At 36.4% G+C, this 13,039-nt stretch overlaps 1 protein-coding gene across 1 annotated transcript in view; it reads right to left on the minus strand.

The window, feature by feature from the left end:
- Positions 1–7,730, minus strand: part of ppa1a (inorganic pyrophosphatase 1a) — an 18,274-nt gene extending 10,544 nt beyond the window's left edge. The window contains exons 1-3 of the mRNA XM_073827969.1: positions 7,597–7,730; positions 6,724–6,788; positions 1,828–1,881 (exon numbers count right to left, since the gene is read on the minus strand). Coding sequence (XP_073684070.1) covers positions 1,828–1,881; positions 6,724–6,788; positions 7,597–7,657 — 180 coding nt within the window. The 5' untranslated portion in view covers positions 7,658–7,730. The remainder of the gene's footprint in view (positions 1–1,827; positions 1,882–6,723; positions 6,789–7,596) is intronic.
- Positions 7,731–13,039: the final 5,309 nt, after the last annotated feature.

Here is a 13,039-nt window from a genome sequence, read left to right on the forward strand (position 1 = left end):
AATAATAGCGCTAATAAGTAATTCATTAAGAGGAGGACACTTCAGGTAAAAATGCAGTTTTTTCATGCACCTGTCAAGTTTGAGATTTTGGGCTTTTTGCTTTTTCAAAAGAGTTTTTTCAGACTAGTGGAAAGAAAACATCCAAAAAACACTGTTAAGTGTTTCTTTTATAGCACTCTGTTTGTGTGAATAGATTTCAATTACAATACATATTTTTTAAGGCCAAGAGTTTTTTCTCCTACACTGAGCCATAAATCTCCACTTCAGTAGCACTTACACACACCAAACTTTACGTTTGTATTCCTGTCTACAGTATATCCCGAAGGTTTTTACAGAGGGATTTGTTCATAGAATTTGCTTGATTTAAGACATTTTATTCCCCTAAAAATGGTAAAAAATTATTTCCTATTTTTTCTGAATTATGTCATGACGAAATGAGATACCCAAAATTTACTCTGTATAACTTTTGACTTAAAAAATTAAACAAGAATTTTGAAACTGACTTCATCCAGTGTTTATATTTCTGTACTAGAAATGTATGCAAATTAGCACATATTTCATTAAATAATGGATCATTTGCATATTTAAACCTAACATTTTAGAAAACTTGTAATACAAAAAATGCTTGCAATTATCAAAGTAATCAATCAACCGGGTAATGATAACTTAATGTTTCGCCTTAATGCAGAATAATGCAAAAACCATTAAACATAAATATGGTAAAATATCAATTAAGCTACTGTTATTTTAAGTATGCAACAAGTGTAAATAATAAAATATATTATTTAGTATTTTAAAAATGAGGAAAAACTAAATGAGGTGACATAGTATAAGTTTTAAAAACATTGGTGTCTGCATCAAATAAAATTGCAAAAAATAATTTCATATACATAAAAAGCATATACAATGCAAGTAAAGTACTTCAATATTTCAAATAGCATTTGTGAATGTAAAATGTCAAAATATGGATGAAATAATGTTATATCGTCATTTAAAGTAACAGATACTTTTTTAAAAATGAAATGATGCTTATTCTGATTTGTACTTTTTAAAATGTATAAAAGAATCATACCAAGTGATCATGGATTTTATTAATTTTTAATTATTAAAAATTTGACTTGCTGACAAATGACTAAAACCTAGCAGCTTGAATAATAGTGACTATTAATTAAAATGACAATTAAGGGCTTCACTGTGACCCTTAAACAGTCTTTTAATGTCATCTAATGATCCTAATTGTTTTAGTATATAAATTATTGATACATTGAATCATTTTAAAGGGTGTCTTCTGTAAATTATGCTAAAAATGTATAATAGTCATCATCCTTTGCTCAGAAAAATAATTAAATAAAAAAGAAATTTTATTTTTGATGCTTAACCACATTTTAAGAGAAACTCTATATTCCTTCAGTTCAAAACAACAAGGAATGAAGTGTTTCAATGAAATGTAGTGGAGTGAAAATCCCTAGTAATGTAAATGCAAAGATTTCTCAAAATATAAATGAAACTTAATTACTATAATGACGTAAAATGACTTCATTGTCCACCGCTGTGCAGAACGTATTTAATCAGTCCATTCCCCAGCATTCGTCATTACGGACAATTTGTTCATTTCCCCTTTATTATTAGAATTCCATGAATTCCTATATTTAGTTTAGGACAATCAGAAGAAAAGCGTTGACGTCAGTTGTGAGCTTGAAAGGCATAACGGTTACATAAGCTCTGGTCTGTTTCCTAGGAATGATTTTCTTTAATGTATTCCAGTGCATGTGGGGTAATATGAGCATGTGTGAAGATCGAGAGCACTGAATGTTTAAGATTTCTTACCTCCATCTTTGCATTTGTCCATCTAGGAACCTCAACCACAGCATGGAAGATATTCTTTTAAAGAGAAAACAGATTTGATCAGATCACAGCCGCATTTTACAACCTGAATTCCTCTAGAAATGACTAATGACAGTCTTTGGATACATGCAAATCATCTGTGCATGCATGCAATTAAATTGCATAAATTACAGGCAGTGAAAAATTATAGCATGGTGATTTTGCACAGATTTTTAATGATTTTTAAAAAAATCAACAATACAGAAAAAAAGTCATATTATGAAATATTATTGCAATTTAAAATACATTTTTTTTATTTTAATATATTTTAAAATATAATATATTTCTGTAATGCAAAGCTGATTTTTTTATCAGCCAGTGTCACATGATCCTTCAGAATTCATTCTAATATACTGATTTATTAGTTCTATTATCAATATCTTTTTTCAGGATTCTTTGATAAATAAAAGGTTAAAACCGTATTTATTCAAAATAGAAATCTTTTCTGAAAATATAAGTCTTCACTATCACTTTTTATCAATTTAACACATCCTTGCCGACAAAAGTATTAATTTCTTTCAAAGAGAGAAAAAAAACAAAAACGTTACTGACCCCAAACTTTAAACAAGGTGTTTATTGTTACAAAAGTTTTCTATTTTAAATAAATGCTGTTCTTTTTAACCTTTTATTGATCAAAGATTCCTGAAAAAGTATCACAGGTTTCCAAAACTGATAAATAATAAATAATAAATCAGCATATTAGAATGATTTCTGAAGGATCATGTGGCACTGAAGACTGCAATGTAGTATTGATGCTCACAGGAATAAATTATATTTTAAAGTATATTAAAATAGAAAACCACTATTTTAAATTGCAATAACATTTCACAGTTTATTTGTATTTTTAATCAAATAAATGCAGCCTTGATGAGCAGAAAAGTCTTTTGAATGATTATTTTTATTTACGTCTTGAAAGTGTCTTTTGCAGATGTGTGTGAGAGTCTTTATGGCTGCTAAAGCCTAAATTTGCATTGACAAAATCCTTTTAGAAGGTGTTTATAAAATGTTCTTTGCTGTGCAAAATATTTTTCTCTTAGTCCTTGACACGATCACATTTCTACACAGTTTGTTGTATTAATGAGGTCACACGTTTTCCTGTTTTTCTTTGTGTGTGGTTAGTGTCTGAGTTCATGGTCCTGCATGATAATTCTGCCCTGTGTTGTGTTTATATTAATCAAACCCCCCATGATCTCAAATGCAGAAATCTATTCCCATAATTCATGACATATTAATGTCATTGTGAACCAAAAGGTCCATTATCATGAGAGAATGCATCTAATTAGATTTAATTCACACACACACACCTCAGGGAGAGAAACACACAATCCATATATACCAACCGTTATTAGAGGCCAAGCACTGATGGTGCGTAGGCACCTTCTTCTTATTCTTAATCTTCCCTCTTCATCTATTTCTTCTGCTATTGAGTCTATGGCAGCCCATAGAATCGCTTGCAGGAAAGTTATACAATTTGACACTGCTAATAACTTTTGAACCATAAGATCAAAAAAAAAAGTTCCCTCTGAAACCTTGGATTCTTAAGGTTTAGTTTCTTTGCTATTTTTAATAGCTCATGAAACCGACTTTTTCGAACTCGCTCTAGACGGTTTGTCCAATTTTCATCAAAATTGGCTCAGATCATCTTCAGACCATGCTGGCAAAAAGTTGTGAAATTCAAGTTGATTAGTCAAACCGTTCTTGAATAACACGTAAATGAATTTGATGAACAGCACATAGAAATGGATGTGAGACTATATCTCCACTATGGTTTAGCGTATTGACATCAAACTTGGTGTGTGTTATAAAAAGCATGACGTGAGGCTACTTGCACAGTTTTGGCGCAGTGCCACCTAGTGGTCAGAAGATATGAAAAAATGCTACTTTTTGCTTAGAACTTCTAAATGTTTTGGCCAAAAATCACAGAAATGAAGACTTTCAAAACTGAAAACAGAAACTTTGTAGATTCAGAGGAGCATGGCAAGTTGAACCATACCCAGCAGAGATGCGCGGATGGGCTCAATCGTCACCCGAATCCGCAGCTTCAAATAAATTATCTGCCCGCCACCCACTAACCCGCACCTATATTTTTTCTCTGATTTAGATAACTGCACCCAATCGTCAAATTACACTTATTGTAATTCCTAGTTTTGCGTGATGAAATGGATGGTTCATTTTTAACAGCAGATTGATTCAGCTGAGCGCCCGTGGATATAACCACCATCCGCGCATCACTAATACCCAGTTTTCCCAAGTCAGCCATTTTGGGTGTCGGCCATTTAGAATTTTATCTTAAAATACTATATTTTACAAATGCATTGGTATATCGTTACAAAACTTGGTATGTGTCTTCGGCACCATGCCCTGTCGGTACTCAGAAAGTTTGGGAGAAATGCCACCATGTGACCTATTGTAATGAAAGTTATCTCAATAGATTTCTTGGGTCATGCCGAGAACATCGATACCAATTATGCCAAAATTGGCCAAAATTCCTGTCCACCATTTTGATTAATAATCAAAACCTACTTTTTCTAACTCATCCTAGACAGTTGTTCCATTTTTTACCAAATTTGACTTGGATCGTATTCTGACCACCCTCTCAAACAATTCTGGAATTCAAGTTGATTAGTCAAACCGTTCTCCAATAACACGTGAACGAATTTGCTGAACAGCACACAAAAATGGATGTGAAGCTATATGTCTGCGACGTTTTTACACATTGACACCAAAGTAGGTGTGTGTTATAACAAGCATAACCTAAGGCTACCTGCACAGTTTTGGCGCAGTGCCACCTAGTGGTCAGAAGATATGAAAAATTTCAATTTTTGAAGACTTTCAAAACTGAAAATTGAAACTTTTTAGATTCAGAGGAGCATGGCAAGTCGGATCATACCCAGTTTTCCAAAGTCAGCCATTTTGGGTATCGGCCATTTAGAATTTTATCTTAAAATACTATATTTTACAAATGCATTGGCATATAATTAAAAAACTTGGTATGTGTCTTCGGCACCATGCCCTGACGGTACTCAGAAAGTTTGGGGGAAACGCCACCATGTGACCTATTGTAATGAAAGTTATCTCAACAGATTTCTTGGGTCATGCCGAGAACATCGATACCAATTATGCCAAAATTGGCCAAAATTCCTGTCCACCATTTTGATTAATAATCAAAACCTACTTTTTCTAACTCATCCTAGACAGTTGTTCCGTTTTTTACCAAATTTGACTTGGATCGTATTCTGACCACCCTCTCAAACAATTCTGGAATTCAAGTTGATTAGTGAAACCGTTCTCCAAGAACACGTGAACGAATTTGCTGAACAGCACACAAAAATGGATGTGAGGCTATATGTCTGCGACGTTTTTACATATTGACACCAAAGTAGGTGTGTGTTATAACAAGCATAACCTAAGGCTACCTGCACAGTTTTGGCGCAGTGCCACCTAGTGGTCAGAAGATATGAAAAATTTCAATTTTTGAAGACTTTCAAAACTGAAAATTGAAACTTTTTAGATTCAGAGGAGCATGGCAAGCATGGCAATTTTGGGTATCGGCCATTTAGAATTTTATCTTAAAATACTATATTTTACAAATGCATTGGCATATAATTTAAAAAATTGGTATGTGTCTTCGGCACCATGCCCTGACGGTACTCAGAAAGTTTGGGGGAAACGCCACCATGTGACCTATTGTAATGAAAGTGATCTCAATAGATTTCTTGGGTGATGCCGAGAACATCGATACCAATTATGCCAGAATTGACCGAAAATCCCGTCTGCCATTTTGATTAATGTTAAAAACTTTTTCAAACTCCTCCTAGAATATTGGTCCGATTTTCATCAAATTTGACTTAGATCATCTTCAGACCATACTGGCAAAAAGTTATGGATTTTGTGTTGAAATATATGTCATTGTCACCTCACACTGACCACGCTGCATTAATTTTATAACAACGCCACCTAATGGTCAAGAGTGATAAACCATTCATTATGAAAATGGCCTTATCTTAAAATGGCTTCAATTACTCATTGCTGAAACTGGTCTGATGTTAGCTTCTATAGTGCTTGGCCCCATAATTGCCGCTTGCAGCTATATTTATAATTTATTATTATCTGAGACGTCTTTTATGTTCCTGACCAGTTTATTATTGTTGTTCGTTTGATTTTATCATCAGTATATTTAGCTGACACTGACAAGCATCCCGGTTTAAAATGTTTTGGCCTTTATATTTTTAATTACTGCAGAGATTCAGTATCATCAGAGTCATAACATGCGAACTTCATTAATCCAACAGTTTTGACAAAATAGAAATAAAATTAAATCATTACAAGACTTTTAACTACAGTAGTTAATCCTGTTCATTCCCTGATAAGTATGATGTAAATAATTAAGCTTTCCTTTAAAGTATGTTTGATGGTGTCAAAACAATTAACAGTCAAAAACAGATTTTAATTTTAACCAAAAAGTATTAACATGATGTTTAAATGAATGATTAAAAATTAAATATTGACATTACAATTTGAATTTCTAGAGTGTATGATATATGGAATTTTTTTTTTTTTTTTTTTTTTTTTAATAATGCTTTTAATTAACAGTTGCACTTTTCATTTCATCATTGCTTCATTTCCAATGTAAAACCAAAATTTTTAGTGGATTTGAGCTGCTTTTGGCTCTCATTTACATGAATTTCTGAGTTGTTTACTAGATTTCATGGGATGATTGATTAGAGAATCAATCTGTTTGCTTCACAGAGGTGAAAAGAACAACTTCTGTTCCTCATTAAAACCCAATTCAGAGATCTAAGGAAAAAAGGCATAAACCAGGATTCAGATATTCCATACCTCTGCCTCGTCGGCGTAGATGGGAATGTCATGAAAAGGAGAAATGTATTTTCCCTCTGCATTTTCTGTGAGGTGAGATAACAGAGCTTCACAAAGGATCTGAAATACTCAGAGATTAAAGAGATTTTCATCACTTTCTGATGCCAGACGGTAAAAACAGGAGGATTTATTGTCATGTTTGAACCCAAGACAGAATTCATTATGCAAAACACTTATGGGTACAACAGATGATGATCGGTCACGTAGCAACAGTAGTTACTTCCTCCTGTTACTGCCACCAGCAGATGCTCAACAGTTTGTCTTGTTTTTGTGTGTTTGCGTGTCTTTCACTGTGCTGTGTGTAATGAGAGAAGAAGATTAAATATACCTATGCACAATTATAGTAAAGAAGATGCCACTTGACATGTCGTTCCTGTCATGCACCATGTTTCGAACAATTATAAAGTTAATATGCTTGAGTAATTTAAGAAAGCATGTATTTAGAGCATATATTCAGCTTTACTAATGATGTCTTGATGAGTTTTGTTGAGTGACTGATGGTAACATGAGCATATCAGCTTGAAGTTAATTAAACAACTAATGAGGTAGAAAGTGATACAGAACATAGATAAACGGAGAAATTCTGTTAATTAAAACAGTGTTTACAAGATGTTTTGTTTGCTATTTTAATGCAGAAAGACATTATTTAAATATCAGCCTCTGTTCCCATGAGACTGAGAGGAAAATGAGAGTTTAGTATTTGATCTGCTGTACTGAGTTGATGATAAAGATGTGCTGCATGGCAGGACAGGAATGAACTACAGAGCAGCTGAAATCAGTCGATCAGAGTCTGAGTGCAGTGTTGTTGATGAATGGATGTGCTGTGACACTTACTGAAGTAAAGTCTGTAGTCGAGTGTGTTTTCTCTGCCTCTGTCCTCCACGCTGAAGCTCATGCTGCCTGTTCTTGCTGCTCTGTCAAATTCTGACTGCACTTACTGTCGGCCGCTGAGACGCCGTTAATCCAATAATCAGTCGCTGATCCTGCAGAGAGAGAGAGAGAGAGAGAGAGAGAGAGGGGGGGGGGGGGAAGAGATAAACAGAGAGAGAGCAAATCTGTCAGAGTTCACCAGACTGTTGTCTGTCTGTCCGTCCGTCCGTCCATCCATCTATCTGTCTGTCTGTCTGTCTGTCTGTCCATCTATCTGTCTGTCTGTCCATCTGTCTATCTGTCTGTCTGTCCATTGGTCCATCTCTCCGTCAGTCCATCCATCCATCTATCTGTCTGTCCATCGGTCTATCTGTCTGTCCGTCTTTCCATTCCATCTATCTATCTGTCTGTCCATCTGTCCGTCTCTCCGTCCATCTATCTATCTGTCTGTCCGTCCACCTGTCTGTCTCTCCGTTCATCTTTCTATCTGTCTGTCTGTCTGTCTGTCTGTCTGTCCGTCCACCTGTCTGTCTCTTCGTCCATCTATATGTCTGTCTGTCCATCTGTCTGTCTTTCCGTCCATCTATCTGTCTGTCTGTCTGTCCATGTGTCCGTCTCTCCGTCCATTTATCTATCTGTCTGTCCGTCTTTCCATTCCATCTATCTGTCTGTCTGTCCATCTGTCCGTCTCTCCGTCCATCTATCTATCTGTCTGTCCGTCCACCTGTCTGTCTGTCTATCTGTCTGTCCATCTGTCCGTCTCTCCGTCCATCTATCTGTCTGTCTGTCTGTCCGTCCAGCTATCTGTCTCTCCGTTCATCTGTCTGTCTGTCTGTCTGTCTGTCTGTCTGTCTGTCTGTCTGTCTGTCTGTCTGTCTGTCTGTCCGTCCACCTGTCTGTTTCTCCGTCCATCTATATGTCTCTGTCCATCTGTCCGTCTCTCAGTCCATCTATCTGTCTGTCTGTCTGTCTGTCCGTCCACCTGTCTGTCTGTCTGTCTGTTCTATCTGTCCGTCTCTCCGTCCGTCCATCTATCTGTCTGTCCATCTGTCCGTCTCTCCGTCCATCTATCTATCTGTCTATCGGTCCACCTGTCTGTCTATCTGTCTGTTCTATCTGTCCGTCTCTCCGTCTATCTATCTGTCTGTCTGTCCATCTGTCCGTGTCTCCGTCTATCTATCTATCTGTCTGTCCGTCCACCTGTCTGTCTATCTGTCTGTCCCTCTGTCCGTCTCTCTGTCCATCTATCTATCTGTCTGTCCGTCCACCTGTCTGTCTATCTGTCTGTCCATCTCTCCGTCCGTCTATCTGTCTGTCTGTTCATCTGTCCGTCTCTCCATCTATCTATCTGTCCGTCCACTTGTCTGTCCGTCCATCTGTCCGTCTCTCTGTCTATCTATCTGTCCGTCCACCTGTCTGTCTATCTGTCTGTTCATCTGTCCATCTCTCCGTCCATCTATCTATCTGTCCACCTGTCTGTCTATCTGTCTGTCCGTCTCTCTGTCCACCTGTCTGTCTATCTGTCTGTCCGTCTCTCCGTCCATCTATCTGTCTGTCTGTCCATCTGTCCGTCTCTCTGTCTATCTATCTGTCCGTCCACTTGTCTGTCTGTCTGTCCATCTGTCCGTCTCTCCGTCCATCTATCTGTCTGTCTGTCCATCTGTCCGTCTCTCCGTCTATCTGTTTATCTGTCCGTCCACCTGTCTGTCTATCTGTCTGTTCATCTGTCCGTCTTTCCGTCCATCTATCTATCTGTCCACCTGTCTGTCTATCTGTCTGTCCGTCTCTCCGTCCATCTATCTGTCTGTCTGTCCATCTGTCCGTCTCTCTGTCTATCTATCTGTCCGTCCACTTGTCTGTCTGTCTGTCCATCTGTCCGTCTCTCCGTCCATCTATCTGTCTGTCTGTCTGTCCATCTGTCCGTCTCTCCGTCCATCTATCTGTCTGTCTGTCTGTCTGTCTGTCTGTCCGTCTCTCCGTCTATCTATCTGTCCGTCCACCTGTCTGTCTGTCTATCTGTCTGTCTGTCCGTCTCTCCGTCTGTCTATCTATCTGTCCGTCCACCTGTCTGTCTGTCTATCTCTCTGTCCATCTGTCCATCTCTCCATCCATCTATCTGTCTGTCCGTCCATCTGTCTGTCTTTCTGTCCATCCGTCTGCCTCTCTGTCATCGATCTATCTGTCTATCGGTCCGTCCATCTCTCCATCCATCCATCTATCTGTCTGTCTGTCCACCTGTCTATCTGTCTGTCTGTCCATCTGTCTGTTGTCCATTGGTCCGTCTCTCCGTCCGTCCGTCCGTCCGTCCGTCCGTCCATCCATCCATCTGTCTGTCCATCCATCCATCCGTCCGTCCATCCATTGTCTATCTATCCGTCTGTCCATTCATCGTCTATCTATCCGTCTGTCCATCCATCTATCCACTCACTATCTTATATGTCTGTCTGATTGTCCATCCACCTATCTATCTATCCATCTGTCTGTCTGTCTATATATCTGCCTATTTATCTGTCTGTTCGTCCATCCATCCATCTATATATCTGCCTATATATCTGTCTATCTATCTATATAGCCTTTCTTTCTTCCATTTGTCTGTCTCTTTATTGTCGATCCATAAATCATTGCACAGTCTGTTAGGCACATTTAGTTTTAAAGTGTGCACACTAGTGATTACAGTCACTCTTGTGGTTCACTTCATCTGAACTTCTCATCTATTGTAGGCGTCTAAAAGCAAAAGCAGTTCTCCCAGGGCACTTCCTCTCACTGCTGCTTGACTCCAGGAGCTGAAACCTCAATTTCCTCTGCGTTTGGTTCATTCTGCGTAAAACACAGCGGATCTCAACCTTCTGACCTTCGCATGTGCTGCTTGTTTTCTGTGTCTGTGCCGCAGTGTTGTATCCTGAGGGCAGTTGGACGCGTAGATCTCTCGGTTAGCACATCAGCAGCGTGTGCAAATGTGAGTGTGTGAGAGGCGGATGCGCCGTGATCCACAGCAGCAGGTGGGAAAGACGGGAGTTTAGTGCAAAGCCAATTACTTACCAGATTACCCTCCTGCTGCGCTGATTTCACCAGCACTGTTTGATAAGATGCTTATGGAGGCTGCTTTTTAACCTGGTCACATTATAGATAGTAACACAGACTATAAATAAGAATGGGGAAATTCCTTCTCATTAGTGTGCAGTAGAACAAAGTCAAAGCCATGGTTGAATGAAGTGTCATGCTGTGTGTAAGAACAAGAACAAACAAGAAAAGAGGTGCCATCAACTCAGTGCTGTATTTACAGACTTGGTTCTCTCTGAACTTTTCTACAATATATTCCAACTGCAGGATTTAATGAAGTCCCACTGAGTGCAATTAAAAACAGTAGAGTTGAGTATACTCATATCTGACAGCATCTGCTTTATCACGTTTTTTTGTTACAATTGAGCCATTTCTGTTACATGTTTCATCATAACCCCAGCCTGATACATTTTGTCATTCTGACTACTTAAATAAAAAGTAACATTCTCAGGGTAACAACGTAACATAAAAGTAACATTTGCAAAACGTTTAATTCCATTTTAAAATTTTTGCAATAAGATTAGTTACTTTTGAATGTTTTCTGACATTTCTAAAACATAGAGCATCTGATTGGACCGATGTCTCCTGCAGTGCCGCAGTTCGCCAGTGGGAGGAGCTTCTGCAGATCTTCAGCTGTCAATCAAACAGAGGGATGCTGGTGTTCATATTTCTATAGAGGTCAGAGATGTGATTTCATGCTTGAGTTCACTTAAGTGGACCAAAGTTGCCAACATAAAACAGTATCACAGTTACACAAAACCACTGTGGCAGATTCAGCTGAGCATCACTTATAAAACAGACCAGGGCTAGCTGTCACAAAGTGACAGTGAATCCTGATTTACGCTTTTATCACTGCACAATGCTTGTTTTTTTCCATCAGTGATTTTGTGTGTTAGTTTCAAATATGTGGAATAATGTTTGTCAAAATCACACAACATAAATTTCAGATCGGGGCAAGTTGTCACATGCATTTAAACTGTTGTAATTTAAGCAAGTGCTTGATTTTTGTACTTTCTGTAGGCCAGAATCAGTCATCTGTAGTTGCTTTTTCATTTTTACATATTCATGAATTGTTTCATCATAGTTTTACGTGTTGCAAATGATATTTAATAACAGGTTTGCATTGTGACAACTTACCCCATTCTTGTTTGCATATTATTTGCAGTAGTTTTTGTTTTGGTCAATGCAGAGCTGACTTTATTCAATCGCTCTTTTATATTACTACAACTTTGTTTATTTGAGATTGAGATTTAGTCCAAAGTTTTGCTTTAAATATTCATTTTTCTTTTTTTTCATGAACTGTCAGCTTTTCCCAGAAATGTTACTTATAAATAGGCATTTTCACAAGCGTGTGAATTTTTACAACTTAATTTCACTAATTAGCATCAGTGTTTTTTTTTTTCTGAAGATAAACAGACACTTCACAGCACGAATGCTAATTGCTGTTTGTTTAAAAAAGCAAATAGTTGTACATACATCTGCATATCAAACAACACCAGATCAGCAGAACAACACCACGGACCCAAATATTCCCAGATATCGGTCCATGAATCTTTTAATACATTGACTGTTTTATCTTGTACTAGCGGCATGCACCGCTCTATTAATGGAAAAGAAAAATAAGTAATTCTTCTTTTATTTACTCTTATGTGAGCATTAGTCACAGATAGGGCTGCACGATTATTTGAAAAGAAATCATGATATAGCTTAGAGTGATTATCAAGGCTGTTATTCAATGTTGAACATTTAAAAATGAAGACAGACAGAAATATTAGCACTGTAAAATAAATGTATTATTATTATTATTATATTTTCCCTATATAGATCTTTGTATTTTACAATGAAATATTACAATAATAATATTTCTTAGTAATATATCCCATTAATAATTATTATTATGACTGTTGTGATCATGATTATTATTAATATCAGTGAATTTATACTGTGACAAAGTACAAAGTATTTTTCTTATGTGAATATAATAGTAATAATGTTACTATTGTTAATATTGTTAAAATTGTATTGTAGTTAAATATTACAATAGTAATGTAATGTTTCTTATCTTATTAATAATAATAATAATAATTATTATGATAATTATTATTATATTACCATTAGATTTATAAAGTGAATTATTACCATAGTAATATTTATTATGATAATAATAATAAATATTACTATTATTATTATCAAAATATTTTTCTTAAATACTATGATTGTTTTAATTCTGCAATGAAATATTAGTTAAATATTACAATAGTAATATTTCTTATCTTGTTAATAATAATTATGAGGATAATTGTTATTATATTACCATTATATTTTTACATTGAATTATTAATAATAA

This window comes from Garra rufa, chromosome 22 (assembly GCF_049309525.1).
Source record: "Garra rufa chromosome 22, GarRuf1.0, whole genome shotgun sequence".
Lineage (NCBI taxonomy): Eukaryota > Metazoa > Chordata > Actinopteri > Cypriniformes > Cyprinidae > Garra > Garra rufa.